At 35.8% G+C, this 18,308-nt stretch overlaps 2 protein-coding genes across 4 annotated transcripts in view; both read left to right on the top strand.

Moving 5' to 3' along the window:
* The window catches only part of LOC132791777 (rap guanine nucleotide exchange factor 4), a 76,160-nt gene that overhangs the window by 13,910 nt on the left and 43,942 nt on the right, over positions 1–18,308 (top strand). Inside the window, exon 1 of one of the 3 annotated variants that reach the window (XM_060800833.1) lies at positions 3,294–3,729. The exons of the other annotated variants lie outside the window; for them this stretch is intronic. The gene's annotated coding sequence lies outside the window, so the exon portion shown is untranslated. Of the gene's footprint in view, positions 1–3,293; positions 3,730–18,308 lie in introns of those variants that run through there. 3 annotated transcript variants of the gene reach the window in all.
* On the top strand, positions 15,689–17,495 carry LOC132788941 (cytochrome P450 6a2-like). Its single transcript, XM_060796632.1, has 2 exons — positions 15,689–16,838; positions 16,898–17,495. Exons 1-2 carry the CDS (start codon positions 15,737–15,739, stop codon positions 17,314–17,316), a joined length of 1,521 nt encoding a protein of 506 aa, XP_060652615.1. The 5' UTR covers positions 15,689–15,736; the 3' UTR covers positions 17,317–17,495.

The following is an 18,308-nucleotide window of genomic DNA, read 5'->3' as shown; positions in this document are numbered from 1 at the left end:
ACTAATTAGAGCACCTCTATAAGCCGTTATAATGGAATACGATTCAGAGTGAGTGCAGTGCAATGGACAAGCAAAAGTCTAAGTGCGGCCTTCAACTTAGTACAAGTATCTAGTAGCTTGTATCTTGTATCTATTAGCTGGTAGTAGCTCGCTTGTAGCGCTGTCTTGAATTACACAATTAATCTATCTTTGTGTATATATGTGTGTTGCTGTTGCTGTTGCTGCTGACACGGCTCCAATTAATATTATGATATAATTATAGCCGGCACCGCCTGGCCATCAAATTAGCCTCGCTGCGGCCGAGTATGTTTTTAAATGTTTTTCCTAAACTCATCAAACTAATGAAAATGTTTTCAAAAAAAAAGATGAAATGAAAAAAAAAACTCAACTCTACCGAACCCACATATAATTAGGCGTCATTAGGCACCCCAAGCAACTTCCTTCTTCTTTATAGAGTCGAGAGTATTTGCTATGGTATCGTTTCATATATCGCTTTGTATCGCATCGTTTCGTTCCATTTGATGGCCACCCAGCACGAGCAGCACATCAATTTTCAAGTTCATACGACTACTTTTTAAACGTAGGTGTTAGCACTTGGCAGCTTTACGACTTTTCTAACGGAGAAAGCATAAGAAAAATTGTCAACGAGCATTTTGTGGGCGACAGTTCACACTTAAAGTTGATGCCGGGTTTCACATTTCATATTCGAGCAGTGAAATGCCATCCGCATTTAAAACTAGCACAACTCAAGAGTGTTGACCGAGAGCGAGTATCAAGTACACGATGAGAAAAATAGTGAAACTAGTCAAAGAAATGCATTATGAATTGTTTGATTTCAATTCTTAAATGCTAACATTTAAGAGAATACAATTTAAAAATTTATATGTTATATAGAAGGGAAGATTTTTTTCATTTTGTGCCAACAAGAAATGTATATAATTTTTTAAATAAATCATATTATATGGCCAAAAACGACTGCAGCTGTCAAGTCTTAATTGTTTGGTATTTATTTAACCTTATGGTATATTTTGTATCCCATGATATATTTTGAATTGCTAATTGTTTTCGTTGGCATATTTTTAACTTAATAACTTATATATTTGTTTGGTATATTTTGAAAGTAGTACTATGTCGTCATACCAAATATAATACTACTGGCATATTTTAGTATTTTAAGTATATTTATTTGGTATTTTCTAACGATGTTAGAGCTTCCAAACTGATTTGCTTTGTTGAAATCGGTTAGCGTGTATCTTTTGCTTTCTTACAAGACATATTCTTAAATCACAATTTGTTCTACAAAAAATACCAATATGTTGTTAGGAGTTTCCATCTTTTTCTCCCTATGTAAGAGCAACCCAATTTTAATAATGCAGCTTCTCCAGCAACTCGCAATTTCCGTCTCTCTCGCCAAAAAGCCGGAAGCATTCCACTTTTGGGCAAAAAAAAATATAAAAAAAGACGGAGCAAGCAAAATAAACAAATACTGTTGGCCTCTTTAAGCATCGACATTCCGACTTCAAGCTCAACGTCATCGGCCCCATTTGGAAATGTTTAATTAGTTAATAAGTCGGAGCCATGGGAACTGCGTTTAGCCAAGTTCGTCAAACTTAATGACCATCATTTGCATACATCGACTTTTCCATATATGCAAAACCTGTAAATTGACGTTGTGGAGCTGTAATCAAAAACGAGGGGGAAAAAAGAGAATTAGAATTCAAATTCGAATCAGAATCAAAAACAGTTTACGAGCAGCAGACAATAGATTGAAAAGTCGTTAATCAAAATGTGTTTACAGCTAGCGGCATGTCGATTGTCAATGAGTTCGTTGGTTCTTCAGTCAGTCAGACAGTCAGTCAGAAAGTCGGAAAGTTCGTTAGTGGTAAACAGTGAGAGGCTGGCAATTTCCTTTCGGTCGTCTATCTAATCTTGTGCTGTAATTAAACCACATTTACAAACACTAACTGCCAATTAATAGCTGTGCAAACAGTTTGAAAGAAAGGCGCGCAGCTGAAAGCAAAATAAAGAACTTAACCAAATGAATAGAACAACTGCGAGTATATTTAGTTGTTTATGGTGTAATGATATTTGCTGATAAAGCTGATTAAATAAGATGTTTGATAACAGTTGTTGTATATAAGAGTTTGGCTACTTTGAGACCCATTATTATTTAATAAGATCCATAAATGTCAAAAGCTTTTTATAGTTATAGTTTCCCTTCGAGTACATAAACAATACAATTCTTATAAGTTTAGCTCGCTCAAGGTCAATAAACTCCGCAATATTATTTATAATAATCATTTTCCTAAGCTGATTGATATCTTTAGACATTAAAAATGAATCAGATAAACTGCACAGCTTTCTAGAAATCGTTCAAAGATGAAACGCATTCCGTCAAGAGTCATATTTAATTTAAAATTCAAAACAGAAAGTTACCCTCTGCAGCTGCTACTGTGCACGCTGTGGCTTAAGTATCACTTTTCAGCTAGTGTCATTGTGCGAGTCATTGACTGCTGAAGATTATGCCCATCACTTGTGTTTGACGAGCAAACACACACCGAACTGAGCCGGGGAAACGCTTGCAGCGTTGGCGGCTACTTGAGACAGCTATAACGACAATTTGTCGCTTTTCATTAAAGCCAATGCGACAGAGAGACAACTAACGAGAGAGAGAGAGAGAGAGAGACACACAGAGAGAGAGAGGATAGAGACAATGACATCTTCCGAACAGGAACACAACACACACACAGATTGGGGGAAATGTAAATGTAAACAGTCAACAATCAGAGCAATATGCTCACGTCTTGACTCGATGCTGCTGCTGTTGTCAAACAAGTTGCAGAGCGATCGCATTGAAGTAGACCCACATACAAAGTGAATGAACAAATGAATACGCTCACAATCATATTCACGCGTGTATTTGTGTGTGTGTTGTGTATGCGCTTGTGCGCAGCCGAATGTATCTTTTGGATACTTTTGCTGCCGCTACAGAAATTAATACGTGCTGAACACTTCAGCAGCGAACACACACAACTCGCTGCTTCAGTCCGAGTCGAGTTGCTAGCGAGTCGCGTCGGTCTGGCTTGAGTCTCAGGTTGAGATTGGAGATTCGAAAGAGTGCGCGCCGAAGCGAGTGCGAGGCGCCGGCAAAAGAAGTATCTGTATCTCATAGGCATAGCCATAGCTATGGCTATAGCTATAGCTTATCTCATTTTACTTTCAAAGTAATCGAAGTTAACGAGTGTTCCGCATGTGAGGCGTCGTCTTCGCTGTCGTTAGGCGTCTTACGATCCACGCGCGGGCGTATTCCAAGTTCCACGTTCGCTGCTCAACGTTGTTGCGTGTGTAAATATTTATATAGCAACCGCAAAAGAAAACACACACAAAAAAAGCACCGCGAAAATAAAGCAGTTAAATTATTATGGCTGTAAATGCAATATCGAAATACCTGTACGAGTTGCATTGCCAATAACGAAAGCGAGTGCGATTGTTTATGCAACAACAACAACAAGTGTAATTGTTATTAACAATTTATGGCCTAAAAATACAAATACAAAAGTAGTGTACGCAATTGCAAGTGAATTATTTACGAGTGCATTCATTAATCAATACAAAGGCCAGCCAACAGAATATGTGGAAATAGTTGTTCAAATTCAAAATCAAAGCACAGAAAACATCAACTTTCAACAACAGCTGCAACAAAACATCAAATGGATACCAACTATTTAGGTTAGTACAACTATTTTGTTTACTTTACATAGAAACAATTGCCAGGTTATAAAGATAAGCAAAAACAACTTCATTCGCCACAACAGTGGGTTGCATAAGTATTCTCACAAGTGACAGTGGGTAGTCAGGGGAATTTATTGCCACATCCGGTCAAATAATGACTAAGAAACAGCAATAAAACCAACAATTTAATTTACAAAAAATAAAAACTAGCAAATAAAAAACTTTCAAAAAAATGCAAAATTACACAAATCATTTTCCCTTTCTCTGTCCCGAGCATATTTTCACATAATCTATATGCTAAGCCTGGTCAATGAATTATTTAAATTGTTTGTTAAATCGACATCATTTTGATTTGCATAATAGCTCGAATGAATGATGTCGATTGACACTCTAGATAGACTTCTGCACTTGTCGCAACCGGAATCAAAAGTTGACGAAATTAAGTCGTTGGTTTATCGACTCGCAAATACTCTGGGAACTTGCTTTGATGTTATTCCAATTAACACAATGATTTGTTGAATATGTTTTGTAGTTTTGCTCTTGGATTATCATGAAATTTACAGCTTATAAAGACTTGTTGAAATGATCAGACAAAAATATGTAAAGAACTGAATTTATCGCCTTCTTTTGTAACTTTTGTGTTTGCTGAATGATCGCAGATATTCTGCAGTAAAATATGTGTGATGAACATGAAAAGCAAACAAATTTGTTATTTGCCATCAGATCATAAACTTTGCAGGATGTAAAGATCAACATAAAGATATGCAAAGTGTCGAAGATTAATTTCCTTGAACTTAAACTTATCTGCGGCAGTTGAACAATAAATTTGATTGTTGAGCTTTTGGAAAGATATCAGATCGAGGCATTTCTTTCAAAAAGACAAACACAGCTGTATCTACTTAATTGTTGGTTGTTTGATAAAGAAAAAAGAGTTCCTGTTATTGGACCATGATTATACACCCGTTTTCAACGATTTCATAGCTAAAGGGCATTGACAAAAGGTTCAGACAAAAGGCGTATGTTGCCAATGAATATGATTGATGGTACTTTTGGGTACTTGGGGCTAACTAAATTGCCACCGATTCACAGAGGCAGTCAATAAAAATGCATAGATGAATAAGCAAAGTAGGCAATAAGATGAATGGCCACAAAATGCGAGACAACAGCTTTATCAGTCACATAACTTTATCAACGAATGGAAATAAAAAAGAGAAAATACACAATATAAATGCAGATAAATGATTATTGGCTGATCCAAACGAAAACCAATCGAAATTATAGAGATTGAGATTTATGGCGAGTGGCTCAATTTGAAATTGATGAAACAAACAGTAACTAATTAATAAGTATGCTTCAGATGAGAAGCTGCTGCCGCAAGACTGTCGCAGCTGTTGCTTCTGTTGCTGCTGCTGCTGCTGTGTTGCAACAACCTTGGCAAAGGTCAGAGGTGCGTCTCCTCTCCAGCGTATGCACATTCCACCATAAGCCCTGTTAAGTGGATGATGCTGCGCCCGGATGATGCTGCTGCTCTCTCAGGCACATCAAATACTAATAATGCTCATGTTTTATATTTTTTATGGATCAATAAGTTTGCGTGCGTGCAGCAGCAGCAGCAGCAACAGCAACAGCAACAGAAGAGCAGTCGGAAGGGAAGCGAAGCAAGGAACACGCGCCACGGCAACACCAACTGAGATCAAGGCGCTTTTAATAATCTTTAATAGGCTATATACATATATGAGTGTGTCTGTGTGTGTGTGCGTGGGAGGGCTGCAATAAAATTGCCACATGCCCCAGCACAGCTTGTGGCTAGCCGAGGTGTATAATATGTGTATGCACAGCAATGTTTATGCCGCGCTTATCAAAATAACAGCATTTTCATATTATTTTATCTCACAACAACACACTCAGCTGCCAATGTGTGTGTGGGTGTGTCTGTTTGTGTATACTTTTAGCTTTATTAATTTGATTCTCAACAGCTAAAAGCTTCCCAGACATTTGCCTTTTTTCACTACCACATGGCTCAACAGAGAAAGAGAGAAGTGCCTGGAAAAACTTTATTTTCCCCTTTTCTACAACTGAAACTGACAGCGAACACCTGTGTCCACAATGAGAAACTCTCAATCAAATAAAAGAGTTTCACTTTTGCAAATGTTGCATGCAACTTTGACGTTGTCTAATTGCCAGCGAGTGAGGCAATTTTGCAATTTGTTAAAATGAAATAATTAACGCATTTTTCTGCTCAACAAAATGACTTTGCTCATAGCACAAATTTTTCGAGTTTTGAATTAGTCAATTATGAAAATAATAGTTAAAGGCGATACATTATGAAAACCTGCTGCTGATTAATTTAATGGGTTCTTTTCGGGGACTTATTTATTAATTAACAAATACGAACTGCATTCAAAAGATTATTAAATAGAAAGCACAAAGTTGTCAAATTGTTATTTATTAACAACTGCATTCAAAAGATTATTAAATGGAAAGCACAAAATTATGAAATTCGTATTTACTACTGGAATTTATAAACTGCATTCAGAGAAATATTAAATAGAAAGCACAAAATTGTTAAAGATAATAAATTTTAATATTTTTATCACCGGTAAGTGGAATATTTAATACATTTCCCAGCAATCTGGTATATTTTTTACATATCTATATACTAAATATATCGGAAAGTATTTTTTGTATTTTTGTGGAATATTAATTTAGTATATAAATGAGTAGGTGGTATTTCACAGTCGAGCACACTCGACTGTAGATTTCTTGTTTTGTATTTTTTCTGTAGTTATGAAAATTGCATATTTAATTCGATTTTCGTTTTCATTTAATTTAAGTAGACCATGTTGTACCACCTCAACTAAAATATTATTTCGAAATTAATGCTATGAAGAGCTGCCATCATTGACACCTCAACTATTTTTTATACAAGTACAAGAGTGAACAATTTTTCAGATTGAATTGCAATCAATTTACGTGCTTACAAGACTCTGACTATGAAATGTTTCTATCAATCAATCATTTTGCACTTGGACTACACTCCACTTGCAATCCACTTAGTGAACCTGAAAAGCAAACTTAGTTGAAGTACACTCAGTTATTCCATTGATATTGATTACATATTGAATTGGAGGCGCATCAAACACTATCAACAGGTAGCTTATCAGTTCCCTTCTGCTACCGAAAATCGAACGTGAACGTATTTACAATATTTGATGCGATAAGCCGCAAATTGAATGTGCTAAAAGCTTAGTTTGTTTGATTTATCGAAACCTTCAAAATATATCATTCATTAGATAAGCCCGTCACATGTGCCACAAAACCTTCAAATTAATGCAAAACATCAAGACTAGATGAGAGGCGAAAAAATCACTCTCAAATTATGTGTCTGATAAGGTGCTAAAAATACGCGCAAACTAAATCTTATATTTTGTCATATTTTGTGCTGTTAACAAACAAATTAGACCAAAAAAACAGAATATATATATTAATAAAAGAGAGAGAGCGAGAAAACGTGCTGCTCATAAATTTGAGCACGTTCAAATTCAAAACGTGCCCACAAAAAAAAATAAATAAATGTAGCCAAATATGAAAAGCCGCCCCAACACATGCAAATTTTTGATATATCTACAATAATTCTGCTAATGCGTGTGCCTGTGGGTGTAATTCTGTGTGTGTCTGTGTGTGTTTGTGTGTGTATTCAGGCCTACAAACAGCAACAACAACACAACAACAACAATCAGCGTATGAAAACATTTATAAATGCGACTGTGGCTGCTTTCCATGCCAATAAGCTTAATGCCAGCATTTGATGTCGATTACCATAAATACGAACAAAAATCATAAAAATAAAATAACACACACCAGGATAATCTATTTAAGCGTGGACGAAGCACTGAATACCCTATAAAGCTACTTTCTTCATTTACAACAAATTAAATTTAGAATTCATCAACTCTATTCAAACTTATTGAATATCATTTAAATTTTCTATGAGTATGAAACAAACAACCAAAATGATTGAAAGCAATGCAAGAATTAATTCACAATAAGAAATAAAAACTTATAATGAGAAAATTGTTTCGCATACTTAAGACTTCCAAATAACAATTGAGAAGGGCTTTAAAATTGTTGCCAAGATTTAATTAAAAAAAAAAACAATATGTTCTTACCAATTAATTCTAAGAAAAAATTGTAAATAAGGCTTACAATTAAATACTAGAGAATAAATCAAAATAATTATTAAATAACAATTTGTCTATAAGAACCTATAAGAAAGATAGAGGCTTTATTATTTTCACTCCTAAAACTGTATTCTGCTCATATTCGTTGTAAGAACCAAACGACCCGCTGCTTCAGTTAACAATTGAGTATTAATATGCAACATGACACGAGAAACGGAGGCGTTGAATGTCGAAACTCATATAAGGAAATATTTGAGGCCGGTTTTCGGCAGTAACCTTGCCCCCAAACATTTGTCAAGTTCAGTGCCAGTTAATCGCCATGTTTGTTGTATTCTGTTATTTTTTTTCCGTTCGAGTTGCGGAAAAATTTAAGAAAATCCGCAAAGAGATCTAACTTTTTGCTTCCGACTATAAATTAGAAAAGCAAATTTTTCGAAAAAAGTTTTGTTGAAGAAAAAATCAATATTTGTATCTGGGTAGCAAAAAAAAAAGAAATGGTTGAAATAAAATTGAGTTGCGTTGCATGTGCTGAATTGATTTAAACAATATTTGTTATTTGCCAGGCAAAAGTTTGTTTTCCCCAGCGTCTGGGAGCCCCATTTGCATTTGGGGCCAAGCCAGAAAAGCACAAAAAAAAGACAGCGAAAGAGATTGGCTAAAAAGCAGGCAACTGAAGAGCAGAAGAGCTGCAGAACTCGAGTGCTGTTGGAGTCGGAGGAGAGCCACTTTGGTAGCGACAACTTCAAAAGGTTTTGTCCCCACCCGAAATAAAACATAAAAGACAAACGCAAAACCAATTGTACAATTGTTTCTGGAAAAAAAGTAGCAGACGAGACAATAAATCAAACAGCAGCAATTCGATATAAATATAGATTTTAAATACCCTGCAGCGAGTCAAACGAGCGGTGATGAAAGTTTTATTTACCAATTATTGTTGTGTAATTTTCATTACTCGCCTTACAGGATATATTGCTAGTGCATCACACATGAGTAGCTGCAAGTTTTTGTGTAAATTCAATTTGGCTTATTCAAGGTCGAAAAGCAATGCACTTATTTTAATTATATATAGTTTAAATGTCGCCAACAATATTTGGCCAACTGCAAATTGCTTTTGTAACAGCATCTTTCTGGCATTTCTCCGGTTATTTCAATCGCTTAATTTTTGGCTCAAATATCATTTTGATAATCAATGTCTAACAAATAAAAAACTTACTTTAAACGACAGTTTAAATGTCATTCTCTTTTCATTCTAGAGAAGAAGTTCACTTAATATTTATAAAAGTGTTTTAGCCATATCTTTATGATACTCTTTTAAAAGCTTAATTAAAGTGCTTTTTATTGAAATTCCAATTGGCATTCAAATAATATAACGATTCAAAAACTTTTTTAGCAAGAGTTTAAATTTTGTTTTTGTTAATCATTCAAAAGAAATTTACATTCTGTTTTTATTCACTTTTGTTTTTCCGGCATTTTGTCATGCTATTTTAATAGCTCCATGAAATCAATTTTTCTAATAATTAAAGAACAATTTTTTAAAACTATATTTTAAATGTCGCAATTGTTGGTTTCACTTATCATTCAAAAGAAATTCACATTCTGTTTTTAACAGTGTTTTTGTAGCTTTGGAAAATTCTACAAAATATTTCTTTTAAGTTCTAGTTTAAATGTCGCCAATTTTAGGTCAACATATTATATTTTAAAAAGTATTTTTGTTGAATTTCTTAGTTTGTGTTCAATGCAATCAATTTACTGTCTTAAATTTAATTTCGCAAATCAAAGCTCAACAATTGAAAATCACTTCTTTTAATTGTGGCTTAAAGTGCTGCAAACGATATTTGCACTTTTGTCAGAGTCCCAATAATTTAAAGTAATTTGAATTTGCATTTCCCATGCGCCCTTTGCACTGCTCTGATGTGTGTTGGACACAGTCAAAACATATCGATTTTCAACAGGTCCAAGGATGCTCACCCTCCAGGCACACACACACATATGTGAATATATGTAGGTATGTGTGGGTTTGGCCTGCTGAAATATGTTTGGGTTTTTATGCGCCTATGCGGCGCACATGTTTATGCTTGCCTGCGATGCGGCACAAACGTGGCCTAATAAAATTTCAGTTAACGAAAATAAACGCGTTGAGTTATGCAGACGGCTAACTGTGAGGCATTAAGTGAGATTGCGAGGGGGATTTCGGGGAGATTGCGGGGGATGGAATGGATGTGCCTAGTGAGAATTACGGACGGAGTAATAATATTACACACACAATGCTGCAGTAGCCCAAATAATAAATATTATGTTGATTTTGCCGCCATTTTGACTGTTATCCTTTTTAATACACTGACAATGGATATGTTGACTATCACAGCATCAATATTTGATGTGTAAATCAAATGATGAAGTATTGACATTTTTGTTAGTGTCATTTCAATTCTGTATTATTAAAACAAAATAGTAAAGAAAAAACTTATATGTTTGTAAATTTAATTAAGCTTTATTAAATATTTGATGTATAAATCAAATGAAAAATCATTGCCTACTATATTATTTATAAGCTTCATTTAAATTGTGAATTGCGAAATTAATAAAAAAGAGTTTGTGAAATGTATTTCTTTAATTTTGGTAACCTGCTATTACATCTAAAATAAAATTCTTCTCTTTATTTAAATTCTCATTTTTAAAGAGTATCTACAGCATCTGCCAGCGATAATCTAAGCAACAGATTTAACCTTTTTATTGTTGCTTCACTCACACAAGCTAATAATTCATTTGAAATGGCTTTTGTAACTATTTGCTTAAGTCTTAAGGGTTAGCTCTCTTTTTTTTTTGTGTCAGAATTTATTTGAGCATTTTGTGTGTCTCGCAAAGCATTTTTCCGGTTTCAGCTTTCCCTGCATTTCCCTTTTGGCCAGTGTGTGTGTGTTCTAAAAAGTAACCCGCAGTTGTTGTTTTTATCTGCCAAGCAGGCAGCTTTCACTTTTCTTCAGCGACAAATTTAAAATCGAAAATTTTATCACCCAATAACCCAGAAATTTACTCTTGCTCTTGCTCTGCTTCTTTTTTTTTTGTGGCATCGTAAAAAGTTCAGATTGCGTTATTGTTGCAAGCAGAAGAGTCGGATGAGTTCAGCGAGTTGATGCGACATGAGAGAAGCGACAACATAAATCATCATTTGTCAAGCAAATGTTCGGTCGGTGTCGCTTTTGCTGTCGCTGCTGCTGTTGCTGTCACTATGTTGTGGTCTCGATCTCTGTTAAACAAGTCCACTGGGTCGACTTGGCAATTTGCCTCGAAGACCCTGAAACACACGCGCAGTCAGTCAATGTTACAGACAGTCAATCATTCATTCAGTCAGTCAGTCTGTGGGTCGTTCATTCATTGACTGCTCTATGAGTTTGATTTTTATTGCATAGAGGAAGCAATTCCATAAATAATAATAATGTTTGTCTATACATTCGCTCGCTCGTACTTGAATGTGCATGCAAACAATTTTTATTGTTCGCCGCAAATTGTGCAAATTGTAGCAAAAATGACAGCATCGAAATCAATATCAAGTAGCCGACGCATTGCCTTTGCCAATTGAAGTTCACCCACCCCCAAGTAGATGTGATGTGATGTGAATTTAGTTCAAATCGTGTGACACGCGCCATCGAGGTTCTCCTCGCATGTCAAACAGTCGGAAGGAAGAGCGCACATCGTGATGGCAAGTCAATCAGCATTTTATGCGATGAACTTGTCACACACATACACAGCGCAAGCTGATGTCACATTCATTTCATATCTTTGACAACTTTAAATCACAAGCCCCTTGGCAGTTAATTATTCGCATGCGAAATTCAATTGTCAAGTGTCACCAAGCAGAGTCGGAGATTGACAAAGATTCGGCATTTGTTTAGATTGAATTAAAGCTGCTTTCAGTGAAAGACTCGCAATCAGTTTGCTACTTAATAAATTGCAAAAGCTTTGCAAGTTTAATGTGAGTCATTTTAAATTCATTTCACATACAAATTTTCTCATCGTTAGCTTGAAATTTTTTTTGCTTAAAGTGTTAACGCTTTAAGGTGCTCCCGAAATATATATTTAATTACATGTCAAGTACTGATTGCGTTATTATCATTTATCATATATGCGCATACTATAAGTTTTGAGTATTTTTAACTTGGGCTTGTCTGCAACGGAAGCAGCGGAAGGAAGCCAACTTCAATTTGGTTGGCTGCAATTGACAAAATCCCAAGAAGAAAAAAAACATATATGACGCACACGCACAAGTTATGTACATGAGAACATGAGCCAAGAACATGCACAAATACATGTACAATATTTATTTGGATTTTCTTTTTTTTTTATTATTATTATTGGCAAAGCCAACGCCATCCAATTTGAACAACAATTGCTCGACTTGGCTTGACTTGGCTTTGGATTTCGCCTTTGCCATTTCCTTACTTCCTATGCTCAGCTGCAATGTTTGATTGTGTGTGTTTGCTCCGTGTTGTGTTGTGTGTTCTGTGCATGTATGTGTGTGTGTGTGTTATGTGTGTGCCGTATTTATATACTCATAAAAGGTATGGCCTGCCCTTGAGCCTTTTGCTTTTGGGACACGTATTCGAAGTCGTAATGGGTAATCACTTCTTCTTACATGATGCGGATTTCTTATTGTGATTTTGCCTTTGAAATTTACATAATGTGTGGCAGCAGGCAGAGTCTTGATGCTGACTGCCACAACAGCGTTTTGTCAACAGAGCAGCGCATCGCATTGTGCCAGATGAGAGTACAGGAAATGCGCACAACTCCCCATTCACAGCTCACAGTTCACAATTTGTTTAAAGTGACTGCTGTTGCTGTTGTCGTTGCTCGGGGGTAGCAGCCAGACGCAAACAAAACTAATTTATGCAAGGCACAAACAGACAAACAGACAGATATAGAGACAGCCAGACAGTCAGACAGCTAGAAAGACAGACAACACACACCTTGAGCTAAAGCTGAAGCTGTAGCTAAGAAGATATTGTTGGGACCCTTTTTCTGGCATTTGCATTTAAAAGAGCTGTCTTCGCAGCGGGCTTAACACCTCCTACGGTCTCTGCTTGTCTCTTGTTCTCCCCTCCCCCTCCTGTCACTCTTCTGCAGTCCAAACAATTAGCTGACTGTTTACATGAATCCAAAAAGAGATGCTGGAGCCTGCGCTTGCGTAATTAGCAAACGCTGAGGGGAAAGGAAATGCAATTCTATGTATGTGTGTGTGTGTGTTTCGCTAGCACCTTGGCAGGCAGCTTGATAAGTCAACAACAAAACACCACAACATCAAATCAGCTGAATGTCTTGCTGAATGCAGCAGTTGTAGTTGCAATTGTAGAACCTTGTGTCAAATACCCTTTAAAGTGACGAGTCGGGTAGTAATGAAAGCATAGGCTGCTTATTCATAGTGGATTACTAAAAAAGTTAATTATTTCACAAATAAAGTGAATCCACATTTATTTTACATTTATAGAATAATTGTTTTTTTATAGACACAAATTTTATACTTTATCCTTTTATTAATAAAATTTGTGATAATAAAAATGTGGAAACTTTTCATTTTTATCTTTCTATAATAATTGTTGTCTACAAGAGGTATCTTTGAAGAAATGTTGTATTTTTTATTTAATTTATTTCGTATTTTTATAAAATCTATTGTAGCTGCTTTATGACTTAAGTGCATTGATAAGATAAGCGCATCATATTTAATGTTGGCTTTATAAAAAGCTAACTAATAAAATTATATGAACATCGTTTTGAGGATAGCTGCTTCTTAAGTCTGAGCAAAGTTCAGCGTACAGTTAAATTTGATCATCTTTAAATTATATTTACGTTGAGTCGTTAAATAATTCTAAAGAAGTGTCTTTATCTTAACTCTGATACGTATTTAGTAAAATTTAGTTACTTCATTTTTTTAAATATACATATGTATATATGTATATATATTGAAAATATTCCTTAATTTGGAAATTTTATGTAGGAAAGTTTGTGCTGATGAATTTTAACATTGATTTTTACTTAAAATTATTTGGCTGATATTTCACAAGCATATAAGACTTATATTATAAGTTACTATTGCATTACAGAATATCTTTTAGCCAGTGTCCTATACTTTGTGCTTTCTGAAGGCATTCTCGAGGTTTTTCCTTTGTTCCCACTTGGTTTTAGCCCGCATTTAGACTCGCAGCATATAGTTATTCACAGTCGCTCTTCTGTCGCATTTAGATTTGCATTTTTATTTTGCGCATAAGTGAGGTCGCTGCAGCGTCTACTTAAGCTATTTTTCCAGCACTTTTTTCTTGTTTTTGTTTTTTATCTTGAGGAGATGAGTGAATGAATGCGTTCTCTTTGTTTTAAGTACTCATGCATTCATTGTGGATAAGAATGTCACCTTCTTCTGCTTGGCTGGGTTTTTTTTTCTTTCATAATAAAAATATATACTTTTGTTGTTGTTATAGTCTTTGTTAGCCACAGCTAGAAGTTCACACGACCAACACGTATTTGGTTTAAGAAGTGGGGCGAGCTCAAGGTCAGATTAAAGACAGGTTTTGAGCTGCAGTCGCCTTAAATGGGCAAGTGAGTGAGTAAACTGAATTGTGCCCTTAAATGTCATTTATAATTGAGAGTGCTTCTCGCACACTTGTATCCTAATAAGAAATCTCGCAGACAATTAAATAAACGTCAACGGGCAATGCGAATGTATATATTTGAGTCCTGTTGCTTCATTCACAATCAGCTGTGGGCACAAGGACACCGGCATAACAAATGCACAGACAGGACAAAAGATAAGGGGATGAGCAGACGACACAATGTAAAACTGTCACAGGCACGTTTGCAGCGATAGATACAATAATTACGCCAACTTTCGAGTATGAAGTCGATTCATAGCATGCATTTTAAGCTCTTCAACTGACACAGCGAACTACCTTTCTCTCTCTCTCTTTCGCTACCTTCCGTCTGTCTCCTACAGCTGGATTATTGAATACTCGTAGAACATCAATCACTGAGAAAGCGACGTGATTTGGCAAATTATGCGGTATCGTGTTATGCACATTAAAAAACAAATGCATTCTAAATATATAAACTATGACAAACGAAAGAGAGAAGAACTTTTAGCTTAGATAAAGAAGTAATGGGAAAGCAATCTATATTATCTATCAAGAACCAAACCGATCGAAACTAAAATTCTTGAGGAAAAAACTTCTAACTTTAATAAAGAATGAATACAACAGTTTCAAAAATATGAAATTATAAAGTTAATTTGCATAATTGCTCAATCCATAAATACACTGATTCATTTTATTTGTTTACCAAACACAAAAATTTTATGTTGACTTATAACAATAACAAAATATATAAATAAAATTATTTAATGATTCCTAAGTAGGTAATTATTCTTAAATTATAACGAAACTTGTTTCACCGATTATTAAGAATTTAAATATCGTATATAGTTTGTTCACCTTGGATGTGTTCTCTTCTTAATTAGAGAATATTTCTTGAATTGAGAGCATTTAATATGTATCCAGTATCAAAGCTCCCTGACTTTAACCGGTTATCCAGAGAGGGAGACAGGTTTTTGTGAGAGTCTTACGTTATCTGAATAATAGTCAACTGCTATTTAGCCACTCGTAATTGTTATCAATCTAAACTTTGCAAGTTACATAGCAAAGCATAACAACAACTGCCTCTCCTTAACTAAAAAAGTTGCTTTATCATGCTGAGTGGCAACGAATGCTTTCGTTAATACAAGTTAGTCACGGCAACTTTCAGTCTTAGCCGCAACCTCAGACGAAGCTGTTCGCAAATTCAAAATGATCTTCCTAATATATTTGGTGATCGCGATATCCGCGCTAGTTGCATATTTCATATATAGCAACACAACGTTCTGGCGGAATCGAGGAATTCCTCAGGATCCGCCACATCCATTCTATGGCAACATGATAGGATTCCGCAAGAATCGTGTCGTTCACGATATTCTCGAGGAATATTATAATAAATTCCGAAAGGCCGGTCATCCGTTTGTCGGGTTTAACTTCCTGCACAAGCGATCGGCCTTCATCATGGACATTAAATTGGCCAAGAATGTGTTGATCAAGGATTTTACAAACTTTGCCGATCGCGGACAGTTTCACAATATTCGTGACGATCCTTTGACTGGTCATCTTTTCAATTTGGATGGAAAACGCTGGAGGGAAATGAGACAGAGACTCTCGCCCACTTTTACGTCCGGAAAAATGAAGTTCATGTTTCCCACTGTTATAAAAGTGTCCGAAGAGTTCGTTAAGGTGATGTTTGAAGAAGTCTCAGCCAAATCTGGAGGTGCTATTATCGAGATCAAAGAGCTGATGGCTCGCTTCACGACCGATGTCATTGGAACCTGTGCCTTTGGCATTGAGTGCAACACTCTTCGCACTCCTGACACTGACTTCCGTAAAATGGGAAGCAAAGTATTTACGGATCTGCGTCATGGCACTCTCCTGACTGCTTTCGAGTTCAGTTTTCCTAAATTGGCCAGCGCGTTAAGAATGCGAATGATTCCTGATGATGTTCACGAGTTCTTTATGCGACTTGTTGAGGAAACAATGGCATATCGCGAAAAAGAAAAGATTAAGCGCAACGACTTCATGGAGATGTTGATCGAAATGAAGCAAAAGGGAAGCTATACATTGGAGAATGGCGATGTTGTCAAAGGGTTGGAAATTGGAGAACTCGCTGCTCAAGTGTTTGTTTTCTATTTGGCTGGCTTTGAGACCTCTTCTTCTACCATGAGCTATTGTCTCTATGAGTTGGCTCAGCACACAGATATTCAAGACAAACTAAGAGAAGACATTAATAATGTTCTGCAGCAATACGATGGAAAATTAACTTATGAAAGTATTAAAGCAATGCGTTACTTGGATCAGGTCATATCAGGTAAGACATTTCGCACTTTCGGATCGTGATGGAATCTCAATTCACATTTATATCTACAGAAACTTTGCGTCTTTATACAATCGTGCCATTCTTGGAGCGCAGAGCTCTGAAAGATTATGTTGTTCCCGGACATCCCAAATATGTTATACCAAAGGGCACTCAGGTGATCATACCTGCGGCTGCTTATCACCGCGATGAAGATTTCTATCCTGACCCTAACACATTCGATCCTGAACGCTTCTCAACCGAACAAGTTGCCAACCGCGACTCTGTCGAGTGGTTGCCTTTTGGCGATGGTCCAAGGAACTGTGTGGGAATGCGTTTTGGTCAAATGCAGACACGTATTGGCCTGGCCCAGTTGATAAAGAACTTCAAAGTCTCGGTGTGCGATAAGACTGACCTTCCGCTTGTCTATAATCCAATGTCATTTGTCTTGGGCACCATTGGAGGAATCTTTGTGCGAGCTGAGCGAGTTTAAACTGTGATCGCCACATGGATAAATAAAAGTGTGCTAAAAATAATGGGTGCGATTTTGAATGCTGTAAATGTATGAGAGAGATGTTGTGTATGACTTTACTTATTTTATATGGAAACATGAAAAATTATTTTAATAAGTGCTGAAAAATAAAAATAGAACTTAGGCTATTTTATAAAATACTTGCCGGATTATCTTTTAGCTATCTAATTATATTATGAATAGTGTCAAACCAATAACTGACAACATCAAACCAAAACGAAACACATGTATTTAATTGTTGACATTGAACTTTGAAAGAGCCAAGATAGAGAGAGAGAGAGAGAGAGAGAGAGAGAGTGAGAGTATAGATTGCTAAATCAAGCGCTCGCTGATTGTGTATAAACAACATTGTGTGCGTTGCACAATGGGGCCAACGACTATTTTTTTTTTGTGATATTGTACAAAAGTTTGGTATGTGAAGAAGTTATTCTGTATGAAATAACACTTTTACTAATTAAATTGTTTCATAAGTTGTGTCTTTATCTTTTAAATTGTTCTCTATAAGTGATCTTAGTTTAGTTAGGAGTTTTGATAGTAATTGCGGCTTTTAACTAATTAAACATTAAATATTTTGTAACATCTTATGATTACAGCCCGTATTTTCGCTAGTATTAACATCTTTGTTAATCGGTTAAGTTTTTAAGAGTAGTGTGCTCTGTTTAGATTAATGGTATGAGACACTTCAGTTCTATGTTATGTTAAACTAATTGAAATGAAATTTATGTCACAAAAAACCGTTTTTTAGTCCCATAGTGCACTACCGGTGAGAGAGCAAAAGCGACTGAGTGCGAAAGTGTTGTAAATTCAATTTATTGGCATTGAAAAATAAGCATAAAAGTTAAGACCAGACTGTGAAATACTCGCTACTCATTTGAGAGAATACAGGTATAAAACTTGTATTTCCCAGATAGAATAAGTCAGGGGATTACGATAGCTCTACACCTACCTAAACG

Source organism: Drosophila nasuta, chromosome 3 (genome assembly GCF_023558535.2).
Source record: "Drosophila nasuta strain 15112-1781.00 chromosome 3, ASM2355853v1, whole genome shotgun sequence".
Lineage (NCBI taxonomy): Eukaryota > Metazoa > Arthropoda > Insecta > Diptera > Drosophilidae > Drosophila > Drosophila nasuta.
Note: the sequence above shows the minus strand (reverse complement) of the source record. Positions and strands in the feature narration are given on the sequence as shown.